A 19,185-nucleotide genomic window follows, 5' to 3' on the forward strand; every position below is an offset into this window, starting at 1 on the left:
AGACCAAAGTTATTAGTGAAATCTCACACAGAACTCTACATAACCATGTTATGTCCTTTAACTTGTCCAAGTATTCATCACTATACCTGTGCATAAACGGTAGTCCTTTTAGTAATAATGACCAAAGCATGAAACCTATAATCAAATGGATGCCAAGTGCAACTCCTCTAAAATGGAATGTTCTCTCCAACAGAACAATCTTCTCATACATAACAGAAACAACTTGTCATCCAGCCTTACTCATTGTGAATGTTTTTTAAATCCTCCAAATTTATTTGCTTTTTCAATGCAATGTGAGAAGCCAAGATAAGATCCAATATGCTTTCATCTTTCATGCCTTGAGAACATACATGTTGTGTAGAAATACTTTTTTCCAAAATAATTTCTCATGCCCTTTATAGAAAATATGCTTTTTTGTTCCTGCTTGCCTACTCAGAGCTCAATCTTCACTTTCATTTTCTGTCATGTTTCTCCATCTATTTTTAACCAATGACATGTTTTTTCTCTTCACCATCTGTCAATTTTTATTGACTCCACAATATTTTGGTAGCACTGTTAATGTAATAGCCTTCTTTTTCCTGCATTATTGTTGCCAATCTCTCCTCAATAGAACACAAAATCCCATTATGGTTTTGGAAGCCTATTTCAAACCCAGTCTCACAGAACCCAATACTAATCCAGACCTGTTTGCCCATGCAGAAAGCCTGTTAGGTCATACTGTTATCCAAAAGAGCACAAGCCTGAGCAGTAGGGGTCAGATTTCATCAGTTTACCAGCAGCAAAGATTAAAGATCTGTGGCTCCTGGTCTCTGAGCAGCCCCACAGGTGATGGGCATAAATGACAGGAAAGCACTTGCTGCAAACAGGTAAACACCACCAAAAGAGCTTCTGCAACAGGATTATGGGAAAGACCTTTTCTTTTAGGTTGTGCACATTTATTAGAGAGTGTGGAAGACTGCAAAAGCTTATTCTGAGTTAGTGAAAGGAGCAGGTGATTGACCTACATTCACCACAGTGCTGAGTGTTCTTACTTGTCCTACCACATCCCTTCTTTCTTGGGGCTTGCTGTTACAACTGTCTGAGGCTGAAGTGCAAACTGCACAAGGGCCTTCTGACTCTTGTGTCTGGTTTTCCCCCTCATCCTTTTATCTTCCCATTGTCTGTCTGGGAATATAGCACCCTGGAACTGGAATGCATTTGCCCACTGCTCTGTAACCAAAGCCTGCTCAAGCTGGCACCGCTTTGGAGCTGCTAAGGCTGGCAGGAGCACAGGAGCTGGCTCCTGAGGAAGGGCTTAGGGAATGGGCTAGCCTTGTTCTGCCACTGTCACTGCACGAGGCAGACAGACTGACAGACAGGGGAAAGAGTGCACCAGGTGGGGCTAACTGGGCACAGAGTCAGTGATGATCTCTCCCAGGCAGAGGATCAGCAATGCAGAGCTGGCACACAGGGCAAATAGCTCAGAAGAACAGTTCAGGTTCCTGCTTACTTCCATCCTAGAGTGGATTCTTTTCCTTTCCTGGTGTTGAGGCCATGAGAGATGGTGCTGTTTCCAATCCTCAGCTAGGAAGTAAACTTAAAACTGGATGCACATGCTTTCATCATGCACTAGGCAAGGACATTGCTTTGTCATGAGTGTCACTGACTGTACAACAGTTGTTACATTTCTAGTTTTTAGAGACTTCACAGGAATTTGGTGCTTCTGGGAAATTTTGGACTTATTTTGATTGTGCATACATGGGTTGGTTTTGCAGCATATGAGCAGTTAATTAACATCTAGTACAAACCAGACTGAATATTTATGTTGCTGAGCTGACCTGTATGCTCTGCATATGCAGGGTTTCTCTTCATGCAGCCAGAGCAGAACAGACATGAAGGAATTTAGGACAACTGTTCAAAACCCTCAGGTTCAGCATAGGCAAAAACAAAATTAAAATAAAAAAGCTTAAGTCCCATGCTTCAAGAAGTTTGGGTCAGGCTTGACTTGAATGGAAACATTTGGCCAATTCCTTGATGTTTTTCTGTTAACCCCTTTTTTTGTCATGGCTGATGGTAAGAAACCAAAGAAATTAAAGGCAGCCATAGGCAGCACTTATTTTTTCCTCTTTAAGATTTTTCATTGTGCATTAATGGTTGAGAAAGGCAAAACAAAGCACTGCTATAGAAAGGGTATGCTGAGGAATTAAATGTCACAGCACTGAGAAGTACTAAGCCACAGGTGAGCAGCAGCCTGAAGGGGCAGGGTAGCAAAAGAGGAACATACGTTGGGCCATCTGCAATCAGAGCAAGGACGTGGCTCAGGTCAAGGGTGTAGGTCTGCAGGTCAGGATAGGGCAAACCCCGAGGCTCATTGAGCTCCATCATCTCTTTGCTGTCATAAACAAAGGGAATGCCACCTTTCAGCTTGATAACATAATCCAAATTGTCTGGAGCATCATCCAGATTATAAGGATCTTCATTTTCTTCTGGAGGTGAATGGAAATCTGAAAACAAATTTACATTACAGTTAGAAGAACTAACTTACACAAAAGGCAAAATAATTACAAAAAGAACTTCCTGCTTCTGTAAAGGTTAATTTCTAACAGATCTCAGTATTTTCACTAGAATTACATTCAGTTACTATAAAAAAATCTGCTGTTACAACAAAGCTTTTTTCTGACAGGCTTTAGTTGCAGCCTCTCTCTAAATGAAGTGCCTACCTTAATTCAAATGTTGTTATGTCATTAGAGTTCTCTGAATCAATGCATACAGATTTAATACTATTCTTTATTAAGGTGTGTTGGAATGAGTTTGAAAATGAATTTGCAGAAGTATTTAAATTAGGATGGTTGAAGTACAGGTGAGATTTTTGAACAATAAAATAGTTGTTGACTTCAGACCCACCTTCATTCTTTTCTTTTCACCTTCTGACTCACTGTAGCAATTTTGGAAGTTCGTATTTAAGCATAGAATCAGTTGGGTTTGTTGTGTTTGGATTGGAGTTTTTTAGTTTGTGGGGTTTGTTTATGTGTGGTTTTCTGTGGCAAGGGTTTTGTTTGAGATTTTTAATAAATTTTTTTTAAATAGAATCAAGAAGCATAGAAGCCAAAAATTGTTCAACACAAACCCAGTTTATCCCTTGGCCTTCTGATCATAAATAAAATCACAAAGTACCAGAAGCACAAGTGGGATTTGCTCAGTACAGTTTTGTAAAGCCTTTAAAAAGTTATAAAGTTTTTTCCTAAGAATCAAGTAATCACACACACTTCTGGGAGATTTAGCTAATGTGAACACTCAAACATTGTTCATAACAGGAGTGACAATCATCACTTCTTTTACAACATCTTACTAATGCAACCAGCACAAAATGTCCTGACTGCATTTATGTCAGCTGAACTTTATTCTTTGGCTCAGTCTTAGAGATTTCTTCTTTTACCTGTTCAGTTAAGCCATGACAGAAAAGTAATTACCAGTTCTTTTACTCACCTAGAGCACCTGAATGTATGTTATAAACTGATACCATCCTTATCTCTAATATTCATAACTATCCAGCTAAAACTTCTGTTAATTAAGACATTGTGTAACAAGATTTCATTTTTTGTGTCGTAAGTTTAAAACCCTAACTGTAAGGAAGTTATTAACCTAATAATAACTTGGAAATATCTCCCTGGCAGCTCTTCCAAAATATCTTCCCTGTCTTGAATATTCAGTATACTGTAGTCTTTACACTCTTCCTGGAAAATAAACACTTGAAAACATATTTAGTCACCCTCTTTCAACCACTAACCCAGTAATTGATTTAAAATGTCACTTCATGGCTGAAAATAAGTTGTCAGCAACATGGGCACATCTACAGTGGCCCATCTGTAGAGACCAAAGGCTGCTCCTCACAGCCTAATCCAGAAATGAGCAGTGCAAACAGTTCAATGCATAAGCAAAGCTTTCAAGACACAACCCACCTAAGAGACAAAAATAATTTGTGACACACATAGTGGGGGAATATGTTCAACCTAATAAGCCTTGTTGAGAGATCAGTTTATTTACCTGGGCAGAATGCCCAGCAAATATGACTCTACAGCTTCCAGTCTTGACCTGGTAAGTGTAGCCTGCCTGTGAAATTCCTGACTCGGGGCTTGCTAACTGGCATGTCTGTATCATGCTTCAATTTATGATGTAGATGAGCTCATCACCCCTTTTAGTTCCATATGCCAAGACGAGGAGGAATGACTTCACTTTAAACCACAGCCATACAGCTTTTTCCCGGGGGAGCATAAGTATGCTACTTAACATCCCATTTGCTTAGGAAATTAGGTAATCAATGAGAGTCTAGTCTTGGTTTTTAGGTTTTGACAGCTTCAAAGTTCCAAATTAGATACAGGATTTATAACTTGGGCCTGTTAGTGATTCTCTACTCAATAACAAAATAAATTACAAAGACAGTCAGAAGAGATTGTCACTAAAATACAACTTACCTTTACTACAGTATTGCATGGGTTTAATTCTGTATTTTAAAACAATGTTTGAATTTTTTGGCATGTAATAGAATACTTTAAAAAGGGTATTCACCTGGGTACACCTCATCCTCAACCTTCCACTTTTGGTCCCGCATGCTGCACAGGTACTGCGATGTTGTTCGCGGGAAGCGATGGTAGGCAAGGCGCGAGTACTTCTCTCGGATGAGGAGAGCTTTCACCAGGCTCTTGGCAGCTTGCTCATAGTCATCAACTGTAACCTGGAAGGAAAACCTGGATAAATATGGGGAAAACAGAGCAGTTCCAGCAGAGAAGTGTGTGGGGCTTGACCATAAGGATCTTGTCCAAGGAGTCAGTAAGCCAGTGACAGAAGCAGAATCCAAACACAATTCACAAAACACAGACAAATGTTTTTATCCTACCATATAGTACCTATTTATTGAACAACTGATTATGTTTTGATCCAATTTATTATTAAAAAAAGTATAAAACAACCTGACCTTGACTTCTGTCTAACAAATCACTGTATTCACAAAGCAATTTAGATTTTGTTGCAGAGAGCCATCATATTGGCATTTTACACTTCATGTACATTTATGGGACCCTTTTTACACCCTCTAGATATAGAAAGTGGGAAAACAATAGTTTCTTACCCCTGCACAGTAGTCCCCACTAATTGAAACTCTCTGGAATTCTGGTACATCATATGGCACTTGGACTGGCACAAAAGCACTTGGAAGAACTGGCGTTGCAGGAGACAGGACAGGTTTGGCCGGTGGTGCTTTCCATTCCTGAGGTGGAATTTGTAATGACAAAGACTGGGATCTAATCATCTTGAAACTTTTCTTCCTAAGAATTCATGGTATAAAACATAAAATAAGCCATGGTATAAAACACTTAACACTGGAAAACTGATTACAGCAAAGAAATCACCCTCTAGGAAATCTTACTAATGAAAAATACAACAGCAAAATGCTGTTTCTTTCATACCACAGAAAAAACACTGCTCAGAAAGTACTTGTGCTTTTAGCTTCTCTCTATTGACATTTCACATGATCTACACCACACATAATTGCACTTACCCTCTACATGAGTCCAATATGCCACAATTTATTTACAATCACTCTAAGATGCCCTAAGGTTTTTATTTCACCTCTCATAACTTCAGTTTCAGCATGTCACTGTGCAGAAGGAAAAGGTGATCACTGTGCTCACTTTAGTAAGGGCCAATTCTTACAGACTGACAGCAACAGAATTTGTGAAGGATCAGACAGAAACAAGTCAGTGGTACATATGGAAATTGTAAGTTATCATGCTGTTACACACACTTCCCATTCTTCCCAAAACTTGCAAGATCTACAGCTCATCTACCTGTCAGACAAGACTAGGCAACAAAACTTCACATAGAGTCATTCAGTTCAACTTGTAAGGAAAAGGAAGAGCACCTGGTTATTCCTTAGGCAGTTTGATGGGACTTGAGCAGAAGGCTGATGTGGCTTTCAGAGTGATAGCACAGCATGGCTTTGATACACAAGTCCATTCCTCCCTTCAGGTGGAACTCACATAAGTTTAAAAATGCTGCCTTTTCTCATAAAAGCTGTGATAGATGTGCACTTCAGATAAACCAGCTAAAAAAGAATGCTGTGTTTTCCAATGAAATAATTGTAATGCCTCAAGTGGAGCTTTGGAATATCTCTGAAGATGGAATTAATTTTCCTTACACAGTTTAAATGTGCTCATATGTACTTTAAATCTTCATATAATATATAAATACTATGTTATAAACTACCTGGGATAACAATTTCTTTTGCACCATGGAAATAGTCCCTACTTTTGTAAGTTAGATACTAAAACCTTAAAATGTTAGTAAGAATCACTAAAAAAGAGAAAGGAACACTGGAACATTCTCTGAAAGCTTCATATTACTTCTGTGGTATTCTTAAGAATAAGAACATGCAGTGCTGGTACAATTAATACCCAAATTTCATCCTCTAAAGTACTTGTAGCCACCTTGGAAGTCAGCATCAGTTTTGACAGGCAGTGTTTGATCAACTGAAACTGGAAACAGCACAATCTGTCCTTGTGTCACTGTCCCTTCAGTCCTGCAGGACCGGGATGAACACTTGCTCTATTCCTACATGTAAACAAAATACCTAGAATACCCCTTCCTACAGTTAAACCTGTACAAAACCTGAGTTTGTTCCTGTGAGACAAATTTTCCAAATTAAAAATGAAACACACTAGCTCAGGAGGAAATATATACCAAACATGTTTGACTGCAAACATCTGGTTTTTCCTTCTGTGCCTGTTTATGTCTACGAACATGCCAACTGGGAAATCCACTTGCACAATTCCAAACCCAGAGTCTCAGCTTGTATCATCAGTGAGTCATACCTTAATTTAACTAAATTGACTCTTCTCCCTTCTGTTCCAGAAACATGATTCCAAGTGTTGCCCAACTGTCTTTCTGCAGCTAACCAGGTACATGTGTTTAGCTATCACTTCCAAATGCTTTCTGGCCTGCCTGCTCTTTGAAGAGTCTGTACACGTCCAACCCATTTGGTGTCAGGCTGCTGCTGAGCTCATGTGACTCCAGAAACAGCCCAGCAGTCCTGTGAAGGCAAGACACTGGAACAGGCTGACATCAGGGGAAGGCTGTCTCTCTTACAGAATAAAAAAAAACCCAAAACCCAAACTCACAAATCAAAGCAAGTTTGCCTTCATTACAGCCATGGGCAAACCAAAGGTAGAATGCAATTTTTTTGTTGTTGTTTAATGTGCACTTTTGTGGCTGACAGTGGTTGGATTTTATCTCTGTGAGTAAAACCTACAAATAACCTCATTATGCCAATACCACTTTTCACCTTACCCCTTGATCTTAAATATAAATTCTTTGCTTTCATCTATTTTTGCAGAAACTAAAGGAACTATCATGCCACTGTCATTTTCTCTGTGTTAAAATTTTCTGTTTCTCTTAATGAAACTAGAAAAAGATGGGGCAGTGTTTCTTTTTCTGACTCTTTTTACATTAAAGAGTCTTGGGGTTTTGTTCATTTCTACCCAGCTCTGCTGTTTATTAAATTTGCATGAGCAATATCTGTGCTATTGCTGGGAACAGAGCTGAGACAACCTGACCAGTCCAAGCTCCCTGGGGCCCATCTGATACCTCCTGCCCAGGACAGAAGGACACCCCAGGTGTGGCCCTGGTGCCTGCTGCTGACCTTCCTCCTGGAGTAATAAGAGGCAGAATGCTGTTTGCCAGGTATTTCAATACTAACTCAAACTATTTCCCACTAAGAAAGCAACTAGAGAACAAACCTTTTAGCTGTTTCCACAGACTGCTGCTCTGCCAGCTCCTTCTGCAGCTCCCTCTCCTTGGCCTCCTTCTGCCCAATAGGGCAGTCCTCAGGCACGGTGAAGAGTGACAAGGCATCCTTGCTGTCTTCCTCTCGCAGGACTTTGGCAAACACCTTCTCTGCCAGGAGCCGCACGTGCTCGTCCACCTCGGAAATGTTCAGCTTGGGAAACTGCCGGGGCATCTCGCCTGATGGGGAGCACAGGTCAGGGAGTTAGAGCTACAGGACAAGTGAAGATGGGCAGGAGACTGGGGGTTGTTCCATGGGATGCCTATCAAAATTCAGAGCTTGGAGCAAAATCAGAAGAAAGGAGAACAGCTCTGCAGAATTTAAACTAGCATGCAGTCCACAAGAACCACAGAGCAGCTCTGCTTTTGGAGCCATGCTAATTGGTGCATCAGGAACCTTGTGGGATACCCACAAAAATTCCTAAGCCGTTTATGGAGAGATTTACCAGGAGATTTCACTTACTTGCAGAGTCAGACAGACAATTATCTGTGACACAATGGATACTCAGCTGTCCTTGCACCGAACCTGGAAACCACATTCACTCAGCTGCTTGTCTTCTTCCTTGCTCAGTGACTTCCAGCCACCAGGCAAGTTAGAAGAGAAGGTTGTACATTTCCACCTCACCCCATCCCTTGCACAAATCAGAAAGTCACAGAACCGCTGGGAAGTGGAATAGTTGCACAACAGGAACAAAGGTAGTATAGTTAACTTGGTGACTCTTTTTTCCCTTTGTAGTAGCTCATATCACATTTTTGAATGCATGTGGGAAGCAGATAGGTCACAGACTTCCATTTCTACTTGTATTTAAATATTACTTTTCAAAAGGAATATGTTTTACGTTTTAAAATTTTAAGTAGCTAGGCTTTCATCATAAAATATTTCCGTTTTATACTAGCATCACTACTAAAATGCCATCTTTATTGTTTCTTCTGTAGCTTCCTGGCTTTACTTTTATTCCATTTTCATGCAATCCAGAATGTGCATTTTAGCACAAATGGAAGCATTCCAGAGAGGAAAAAACACAGTGCTGATAAGCTACAGACCAGCATTATTTGTTGTGTACTATAAAGCTTTCTGAATGCCTTCAGTATGATGGAGTTTATAACAAATAAGATTAAATTCTTATTACATAAGTTAAAAATAGCTGCGAACATGTCACAGCAAATGGATCCAAGCACTGCCAGAATGTGAAGTCTGGGTCCAAAACTGGCATTTCAGAATTTCTAAGCATTTTTTGCTTAGAAAAATGCAAAATGTATTTTGTGAGATAGCATTCATTTAAATAACAACACACCCTGGAAGGCAGCAAGGAGCGTGGCAGTTTTTTATCTCTCCAGGCAGAACTTTTCAGGGCCCCCATTACAATTTGTCTGTAGGCATGCTGCAGGTTTCACATGTTGATATGTGATCCTTTTGATATGTGATCCTGTGGGTTTCAGCCTAAAAGACTCTAATTAATGTCCACCTGTTTTCACAGTTGCTTTGAGAATATTTTTGCTTTTATTCTAAAAGCAAATGTAGTATGAAAAGGTGGCAAGAATTAAATTGGACCATAACACAGCAATTTAGTGCTCCCCTGCATTAAGCTGCATTCTTATTTTATAAGAACCCATTCACATCCCAGAAGAAAAGCATCTCTGTTTTTAAAGAGCTGTGGATCTGACTGTGTTGTTTTCTGCACAGGAGAGTATTTGTTTTGCAATTAGTATTAAGTCTTTGTAAAATCGAGTATATTACATAGGAAGTTTAAAAATACATATATGTTTAGCTGAATAAGTCAGTGACAATGCACTACCATATCTTAGTAGCATCCAAACTTAGGTTTGGTTTCTCAATGTCAACCGCCAAGGAAGTCATGGGAGTCTGTCCCCTGACCTCAGTGAACACAGTTGTCAGCAGCAGAGCCTGCCACACATGCAGCTGCCAGCAGCAAGAGCCTTTTGGGCCACTTCAGCGAGGGAAAAATTCCCTTTATACTTAGTCAACTACAGTAAGAGTGCTAACAATACCAGTACAATGTGAAATATAATGGTTTTTTCCACTGAGCAGAAAATGCTGAGCATTTTCCTAGTTTAAATGAACTTTTTCCTAGAGAAATGTGATCAGAAACAGAAATGCAGTAAGAAACATGCTGCCTGAGAAACCACACTGAGTTTTAAATCCTTACAATAAGGTAGTGAAGAGACAAAGTATAAATGCAAGAACAATCTTTCACTGACACCGAAGTTTTTTTTCTTTCTTACAGAACCCAAACTCACGTTCTCCACTCAAGCATAGATGCTTAGGCACAGAACAGTTTGACATATCCGTTCCCTCATATCACTACTAGCTCATGGAACCGAAATGAGCCTAACAAACCGAAAATAGTCATGAGGCACCTCACACAATACTTGTACCAGCTGTGCCATCCTGAATTGGAAGAGGCTTTTGTATCCAGTATCCTTCTAGTGAACTGCTGTCCTTTCCCCAAGGTGAGCAACAACTAGACATTTTAATGGGATGGGGAATGGTATGAACGTCACCCAGTAAATGCTCTTTTCCTAAATATCTCGATCTAATAGAAAGGTTGGTTGCTCTTGAGGTCTGCACCTTTGCAGAAGAAAAGAAAGCTTGAAACATGCTGCAGTAAAAAATATTAATAGATGGAATGATTACTTAAAAAGCAGTTATCGATCAGGCATTTACCGGCCTTGAATCTATACCAAGCACATGCCAGAGCCGCCTCCGAGCCCCGCGGATGCCCCGCGGGCAGCGCCGCATCCCAGCGCCGCGAGCAGGTGCGGGCCCGCGGGCGCTGCAGCCGCAGGAGCCCCGCACGGCTGCGGCCCAAGGTCACCGCCAGCGCCCCGGGCCAGCGCGGCGCGGCACTTACCGAGCGCCCCGGGGAGAGCCATGCCGGGGTAGGGCCGGGCCGCCGCCGGCCGGAGAGACGCTGCCCGGAGCCGCCGGCGGAGGAGGCGGCGGGGGGAGGAGCCGCTCCGCCAGCTGCCGCCGCTCCCCGCTGCCGCATCCACCCGCGGGCCGCCCGGTACCGCAGTGCCGCGCCGCCCGTGCCCGGCCCTTTATGGCCCGCGGGCGGAGGAGCCCGCTCGCCGCGCCCCCGGCCCCCCGGGCCACCCGGCTGCCCCCTGGGCGGCCGCATCGCGGCCGGAGCGGCTCCGCGGCGGGCGGGGGGCGCAGCCCGCGGGGCGGGGGGGCTGCGCCGGCCTGTCCTGCCCCGGCCTGTCCTGCCCCGGCCGGGCCCCGCCCCGACGCGGGGGGCGAGCGGCGGGCGGGGCGCCCTGTCCGTACCTCTGTGAGGGCCGGCGCTGTCGCTCCGGGGCCGCGGCGCTGCGGGCGCCGGCTGCACCTGTGGCGGGGCGCGGGCGGAGCCTCTCCCGCGGGGCCGCGGCCTCAGCGGCAGCCGGAGCAGCGGGGAAAGTGTGGCCCCTTCCCCTTCGGCGGCTTGAAGGCAGAAGTCGCGCTGTCACATGGCCCCCGGCCGGCGCGGCAGGCAGGCAGGGAAGGAGGGGCAGGCGCCCAGCCCCACCTGGATTCGCCTCAGCGGTGCCGCCTTCCCGAGCGCCTGTTTCAAAACTCCTCGAAAAGAGCTTTAACGTAGAAAACTTGGGTTCGAGACCACAAAGTCGTGAGGCCAGTGCAGAATGACAGCCGGTAAGTGTGCTGGCGATGTGTCCCAATCAGAAGTGTTTTCAACAGCGTCTGCCCTTCAATGTAGCAACGCGGTCCAGGTGCTCGTCTGTATTAAAAAAATAAACAAACAAAACCCCAAGAAATTTTCCGGGTACACAGGCCAAAGCAAATAACTGAAGCTCAAACCCAGCGTGACTCAGCAGGAATGAGGATATTAACATGTAAAATAATTTGACCTTATTTTGAGAGATTCTGGGCCCTGAAGCTGAAAGTTCTAGGGATGTTTTTTGTGAGTGTGGGTTACAATACTTGGAGAATAACCTGAAAACATTTAGATGTAAAAGTATCTTTACGATGGAGGGAAGCACTGGGAATGCAGTGAGTGAAGGCAGTTGGTGTAAAAAGATGAGCAGAGTTAAAGGTAGATGTCCCAAAACTGAGGGATCAGGTAGTTCTGTGTCCCCCCAGCTTGGGAGGCATAGAAATGCTCCATGCATAAACCTCGGGATTTTGGCTTTGGAAACTCCTTTACTTGACACAGCTAGTGAAGAAATGAAGTGAAAAGAAAGGAGTTTTCCATCTGAAAAGTCTGAGATGCAAAGAAGAGCTGATATTTTGATGCTTAAACAAGTGGTGGCACATTCACCCTCATGTGGTCATAAAAAAGGTTAAGAATTATGGCCACAGCTGTTGTACAAGACACGTAGCAACCCAAAGCAATTCAAAAATGAGTCAGCCGTAATAATAAACATTTTAAAACAATATTAATGCTACAAAAATATTTGTTTCTCAGCATGGAAAAAGGGCTTTTGCTGCGTGTACGTGCTTTTCCCACAGTAACTCTGGATGTCTTCATCAGCTGCTGCTGGCAACACCCTGACAAAATATCTGCTACCCAGAACCACATACTGTAAGTGTCTGTACCCATGACTCACAGCTGCCCTGCCCATTTGAGATGTGAGTAAAGCACACCTGTTGCTGCTGGCCATTCAATACACCCCTCAATTCCTGATCTGTTAGTTCTGCTTCCTTCCTTTCTCCCAGCCAGCTGCCTGAACTTGCTCAAACTTGCTCAAACTGCTATCAGGGCAGTTTGTCTGGAAGTTAAGCTTGGTGTCTATCATATCATTATTGTGCCCTGCCTGCTGGATTCAGGTGTCCCACAGCCTTTTGTTTTCTGTCCTCAGCTTGGCACATCAGTCTTGCCTCTGCACTTGATTTAATCTCTTCTGTGGGATGCGAGAGCTTGGCAGAGTTCCCTCTCGTGCTGACTTTGTGCCAACCGCAGTGAAAAAATAACGGTTTGGGAGATAACTGTTTCTCAGCTTCCTTACACACAAACAGGCAGCTCCACGTGCCCCCAGTGAAGAGAGAGAACATTGCAGTGTGAGCTCACATGTTAGCAAAGCCAGAGAATTCAAACAGAAAGGAGAACTTAAAATGCATTAGCAAAGAAAAGGCTTCTATGAGCGCTGAAGTACAAGTCCCTAAGTATGGGACACAGGGCACTCGTTGTAGGTGACCATGAGTATTTAAATGAGTTTTCTTTTTGTAACAAGTTGGAAAACTTCAAAAGCAAACTGAGATCATTGCTGAGTAAATGCATCTACAGTAATTGAGGCATTAAGAAAATACTATTGCAAGATCTGTAATAAGAGCAGGGTGGATTGTAAGGATAGGGTAATGGTAACAAATTAACAAGAAAATACTTCAAGTCCTCTTACATTTTGCAGCAGCAGCAGTTATGATGGTCAGCTACCTAAGAGCATACATTTGACTGGTGGGGCTAGTTTCCTGTCCAGTCTCTGCTCTCCTAATGAACAGTTCACATGCACCCTTGGGGAATGGCAGTAACACTGAGCTGACCGTGAAATAGAGTCTTTTCTACACTGATGTGGTTGTACTCTTCCATTGGCACCTACAAAACATCAACCACTAAACCTTAGAACACCTCAGTGATGCCTTGTCTGCCCCATGAGGAGCTTGTCTGCCAGCCCTGTTTGTAGGCAGGTTGTACTTTTACACACCGCATGCTGAAAGTAGTGCAAGTGTCTCCAGAGTTATTTTAAATGCTGGGATTCCCACTGTAAAAGGTCAGTACTTTCTGAAACCACCTGGGTGTTGGATCACTTCTGTTGTGCAGCAAGCACTGGTTCTCTCAAGGAAATTTTGCACTTTGTAAAAATGTGTTTATTTGAATATTTTTAATCTTCCTATACAAGAAAAAGTTATCCACTTCTTTTTACCAAGTTACAGCTGATCACATTTATTTATATTTTTTTTAATATGTATTTCTATTATGTCTTCAACTAACTTTTAGTCTGACTTTAGAGACTATTTTGGTGACAGTAATACACTCATGATTATTTCAGTGCACATGGTATTATCTCTTCTGCAGTCTGTCTATTTTAACAAGAGGAAATGCAGTAAAAGTTTTAAATGTCAACATTTACAGAGGAATGGAACAAAATAATAAACTTCCCCTAAATTTACAACTGTATTATTAACATTTATTTTTAGAAACAGACAAGTCTTGTCTGGGAGATGATTACTGCTGGAATGCATATTCATCAAAATGGTCTCTCATTTTCACTTGTAATTGTTTCAGCTGTTGTAAGAGACTGCTTTCATTTGAGCAGTGCCTTAAAAGCTAAAGGAGTTTGAATTCATTTTGTAAATAGATTCATACAACTGCCTGTGGTATTGATAACAACAAAACAACTAATGGATCAAATGAAATATTTCACTCTATAGAGTACCCATTAGTGGCACCCAAGCAATATTAGATCCAGTACTTGCTTTTCTGATCTTCAATCAGTTCAGTTAATGACATGCTTGGCACACATGCATTTACTTACTGAAGACTTACTGATATTCCAACAGAAAAATAACCCTCACAGTTAAATGAAGTTATCTCCAAAAGCTAGAGGGGAGATTTTTGCCAAATGTGAAATGCAGTTGAATTATCAAATACTTTTCACTGTAAAGGAAGAATGATTTATTTTTTAAAACCAAATAATGTAGAAAATTGTACTAATTCATAAATGGAGAAAATTGCTCTACTGAATGATACAAAGCCAATCATATCTGTCAGTTTTATAAAGTCAATAAATCAAAAAGCATCATAGTTCTTATCCACAGCTTTTCAAAAGCCTGAAGAAATTAATTTGGCATAGGAGTATTCAGTCCTGTAATTGAATTTAAGAACTCTTGGTACAGATGGTTTGGTTTGGTCTTTCTCTGTATTGAGTTAAGGAGGTAATTGTAAATCTAGAAGTTTGGCTCCTATTCTAAATAAAAACAACGGATTTCACGTGTTTTGGAGGTTGTTCAAGGCCATTCCAGAAAGTGGGATATGGCATGAGAACTAAGAGGAGAAATTTTGATTAGACCAAGCTTTTCCATGAACTCCGTCTTCAGTAGTTGGAATATGTACATACAAGATACCACTAGGCTTATATAAAATGCAAAATGTTTTTTAAATGACTTGTGCTGGCATTAGAACTGAGATTTCTAGGTGTGGAATCCACTTCCTGGGGGGTTTCAGCCAAGTGACATTCTCCCTTCTGAAAGGATACCTGTGAGTATAATTGTCCTGTAGTGTATTATTATAAGATAAAACACACAGAGTATGCAAACATAATCCAGTTTGTTGAAAACCAGAAATGGAAGTGAGAACCACAGAAATTGCAAAAGGATGTGACTGTTCAGCCACTGCCTTAAAAATAAACTGGGAAAGTACCCATACAGTCCTAATAATTAGAGTCTGAAGCAACATAAAAGAAGTTTTCTGTCAGTTTATAAATAGAATACACTGTAATACTTTGTTGCACAAGAAAGGTTTACAAGCAAGATGGGACTCTGGTGTGTTTGGAATTGTAAGTCATCATGTGGATGTTTGGAAAGATTTCTTTCCAGCCAGCTTGGCAAATTCTTTGCTGGCATCTGCTAACTGCCTTTGGCACAAGAGCCGTGTAAAATGCTGGTTTAAAACCAGTTTGTCTCAAACCTGCTTAGCTTGGACTTTGCAAGTAGCTACCCCAGATGGAAGACTGCCTTTCTCTGACTTTATACATAATTTATCTGAAATTCTGGAACTGTTCAAATAAGGAGAGATCTGAATGCAGCAGACAAGACTGTAGGTGTAGCTGAGTGACCTCAAATCTGATTTATAAACCAGAATTTTCTGAAAGTTACATTTCAAATCTGTTATGGGCAATGTAGTAGAAATAGTTTTTAAGCACAACTCTGATCTACAATGCCCTTTTACTCGACTTTATTTTAAGAGGAATTTTATTTGCTCGGAATGTATGTAAAATAAAATATTCAGCAAGCAACAATCTAATAAATTCAGCACTGCCAGTGCATGATAAATAATAAAACAGTGTAATTGCAGCTCACAGAGGAGCACTCTGTGGTCTGTTTTGGAGACCCCTAAAACAAAAAATATTCTAAATTATGTGATTTCTGCAAAAATCAGTATAGAAATCTAACCTGTATGTTTAGAATTAGTTTCCATGTTATGTTTGTAGGGAAATGCAAATAGTTAAGTGCTACTCAGTTCTGCATTTGTATTATTATTGGCCATCAAGTTTTCTGCAATCATTTGTGATAAGGGTTTGTATCTGGGTTCTTTGGCCCTCACATCAGAAGTTTCCTTCCCAAAGGACAGGTATCTGTGGGATGCAGATGGAGCATGTAACTGCCCAGGAACTGGGAAATGCAAGATAGGGTTTAAACATGACTTTACACAAAGGTCACATATCCTTAATAAACCCTGGGCTAAGTGTTGTTGAACTTTTATCCTTAAATTAACTCCAGGCTAGGTGTTGCTGAACTGCAGCTTTCCCTGTCCCCAAATTATCAACATCTTCTCTTTGTTTCACAAGTCTATTTTCCAAGGCTCTTCTTTCACCAGAGTCAGTGAAAGTCTGCAACCTCCAACCCGAGCTGATTTGTACGTGGGGATTCCTAGTGACCATTTACAGCCCAAATAAACTTTCTCTGTGTTCCTTGCCTAGTGCTAAGTAAGCAGAGGTGGCAAAAAGTCCAACAGAGAATTTTCTCATTCTCCTGTAGAAACTTAAACTTTCACTGGGAGTGGGAATTGTTTTATTATTTTTATACAATCTGCTTGTGTAAAATGGCTGTGGGCAGGCTTGTGTTGTATTTATGTTTTCACTGTTTGGATGGTCAGATGTTGGAATGGGTGGTCAGATGTTGGAATGGGCTGTCCAGGGAGGTGGTGGAATCACCTGGAGGTCTTCCAGGTGTGTCTGGGTCTGGGTGATGTGGCTGTGTGGCTTAGGAGTTACAGGGCAGTGCTGGCATCATGGGGGACTGGATGATCCTGAAGGTCTCTTCCAAACTTGATGCTTCCATAATTCTTTATGAAAAACTGCTTCACAACCTCCACTTTCCATCAACCCCACCTAAACTATCAGCTATGGGAATCTGCAGTCGGTTGCATCTCCCATCTTTTTAATTTCTTTTCCTTTAGGCAGAAGCAGCCCATTTCCTTTGCGCTGGGGCGGGCAGTGCCGGCTCGGCTCGGCTCGGCTCGGCTCTGCTCCGGCGGTGCCGCCGCTGCCGCTCTCCCCGCTCGGGGGCCGGGGCCGGGCTTATGTAAAGAGCCGAGTTACGCAAGGAATGCAGATTTTCCCTTACGTAACCGCCCGCCCCTGTCGGAGCCTTCCCTGTTGGTGCCGGCGCTGCCCATACATTAAAGGAGGGAGGAGCGGGGCTGGCGGGCTTGGAGCATCTCCGGTTCCATCCGCACCGACCTCTTCGCTGCCATGGCTCTCTCCACTCGCGTGTTGTCAAAGTCCCGCCTCTTCCATAACCTGCAGGACATTTCCTTCCATTAAAACAAACAGCACACACACCTAAGTCCCATTTGTGCCCTTTCCTGAGTCTAGGAATTAATTAATTCCCAGGTATTACACGGAGCGAAGTTAATCCAGTGTGGGCAAAGGGAAGTTACAAAGTTCTGTGTACCTCGAGCTCTGTGTTTCAGCTGCAGCCACAATTGAAGGACCTGATTCCAATGCCTGTGTCCAAATACAGATTTCCAAGTCACTTCAGTGCCAACAGGGCTAGAAAAAAGAGGCCCATAGCTCAGAACTCTGTCTTTAGCAGATATGAGGGAAGATTGCAGAGATGCTGGAGCTGTTTGCTTGTCCCCTCGTGTAGGCAGAGCATCACCAGGTGGGATCATCACTTGGGATGCTTTCATGGAGCAGTAGATGCTGTCAGGGCTTCTGTGCTTGATGCCTTACTCAGCTCCCTCTATACTGATTTCTGATCCTGCAGCTTTGCACAACTTTCCTTTCAGATTTAGTCACCCTGAAAAGTTGGGGTGGGTGGTTTGCTCAGGGGTTTTTTGATTGGTTTGGTTTATGTTGGTTTCAGGGGTTTTGCCCCTTTTCCTAGCCCTTGTTTCTCCATGGAAAGGCCTTGAATTTCATGGACACTTTGAAGGATGGGTGTAAAGGAGTGCTCTGCTCAGGGCTTTGTTCTACTTGGACATTTTTGACCTTCATACCCCTCTCCTTTTTCATGTGTTCCTAATGCCCAGGGTCTGTGGGGAGGGTCTCTGTATGTAATAATCTCTTTGCTGGATTGTGTAGTGGAAAAGAAGGGATTTCCACAGGGAGCAGCTCCAGCATGGACAAATCTCTTGGAGTGTCAGGTAGCAGTAGAGGCTGGAGCAGATGGCAGAAGGTGGGGAATGGAAGGTGACCTGCTGGATTAGTCAGTGCTTGAGTGGCTTATTCCTATCATCTCCTGTACAATTAGCTGATAGCAGGGAAACAGCCAGGCTTCTCAAATCTAGACTAAAGTGGAAGGAAAGAAGAGGTGTTGAACTCAATGCCTGCCTTCCCTAATATTTAATTTCTGAGTTTCAACAACCTTTTGTTTAAAAAAGCAGAATTATCAGAGGAATTTAGAATTTAAATGAGTACATAATTAAAAAATACAAAAATACACCATCATGTTGGCGTTTGTTCAACTTTGTTTTTTTTTCAGATCAATTTAGTTTTTCTTCAAAACTCATATGAATAGAAGTATAAATTTTAAAGTTATATGTGCTACCCCAAAACTATGGGAAAAGGTAAATTGCTGTATGGAAACATTCATTTAGTAATCTGGTACTGAAACTGAATATTTGCTAAGAGAGCAGGAGTAAACTTCACCATCCCTCAAGATAACTTGTCAGCATTTTGCAATGCAGCAGGAAGGAATGGGTGCTGCCATGACTTTTCCTTGTGCCAGTGTGACACAGATAGGTGCAAAAGGTTGGAAGAGCATATCAACAGCTTAAAACCACTTTTACCAACTTTCTCCATGCAAGGGGCCAGAACCCTTTGTTTTCCATGCTTAGGCACCTGCAGGCATCCTGCGGACAAAATTAACTGTGAAAATTCAGTATAATACAGGGGAGAAACTGAAAGCCTTTTTGCCCCTTGTACTGGCTATCAGTTCCACATTGCTCAAAGGATGAGGACAATTATTTTTTTCTTATTTCTTTTCTTTTTTTAGTGGTATCTGTGACTGTCAATGGAACACACTCTGAATGGTATTTACTTTTCAAACCTCTGTGCAAGCTTGGGCAATGCTGCATTTAAAAAGCCAATGGAGCCATCTAGCGTTTAAAAATTATAGTTCCAAGGTGTTTGGACTTGTGTGTGCAAGACTACAGGTACAATCTTCGTGGTCAGAGAGGGAAAACAACT

At 42.3% G+C, this 19,185-nt stretch overlaps 1 protein-coding gene and 1 long non-coding RNA gene across 4 annotated transcripts in view; one reads left to right on the forward strand and one right to left on the reverse strand.

Moving 5' to 3' along the window:
- The window catches only part of AMPD3 (adenosine monophosphate deaminase 3), a 30,123-nt gene extending 18,707 nt beyond the window's left edge, over window positions 1-11,416 (reverse strand). Inside the window, exons 1-5 of one of the 3 annotated variants that reach the window (XM_030240316.2) lie at window positions 11,346-11,416; window positions 7,770-7,995; window positions 5,105-5,300; window positions 4,546-4,711; window positions 2,264-2,483 (exon numbers count right to left, since the gene is read on the reverse strand). In XM_030240316.2, the coding sequence (XP_030096176.1) occupies window positions 2,264-2,483; window positions 4,546-4,711; window positions 5,105-5,300; window positions 7,770-7,990 (803 nt within the window). In that variant the 5' untranslated portion in view covers window positions 7,991-7,995; window positions 11,346-11,416. Of the gene's footprint in view, window positions 1-2,263; window positions 2,484-4,545; window positions 4,712-5,104; window positions 5,301-7,769; window positions 7,996-10,688; window positions 11,072-11,107 lie in introns of those variants that run through there. The other 2 variants (XM_009102260.4, XM_030240315.2) reach the window with 2 other exon arrangements.
- LOC127059654 (uncharacterized) overlaps window positions 11,335-19,185 on the forward strand; it is a 32,034-nt gene continuing 24,183 nt past the window's right edge. The window contains exons 1-2 of the long non-coding RNA XR_007777657.1: window positions 11,335-11,470; window positions 12,287-12,359. This is a non-coding gene — a long non-coding RNA (uncharacterized LOC127059654). The remainder of the gene's footprint in view (window positions 11,471-12,286; window positions 12,360-19,185) is intronic.

The sequence above is a fragment of the Serinus canaria genome, chromosome 5, assembly GCF_022539315.1.
Source record: "Serinus canaria isolate serCan28SL12 chromosome 5, serCan2020, whole genome shotgun sequence".
NCBI lineage: Eukaryota > Metazoa > Chordata > Aves > Passeriformes > Fringillidae > Serinus > Serinus canaria.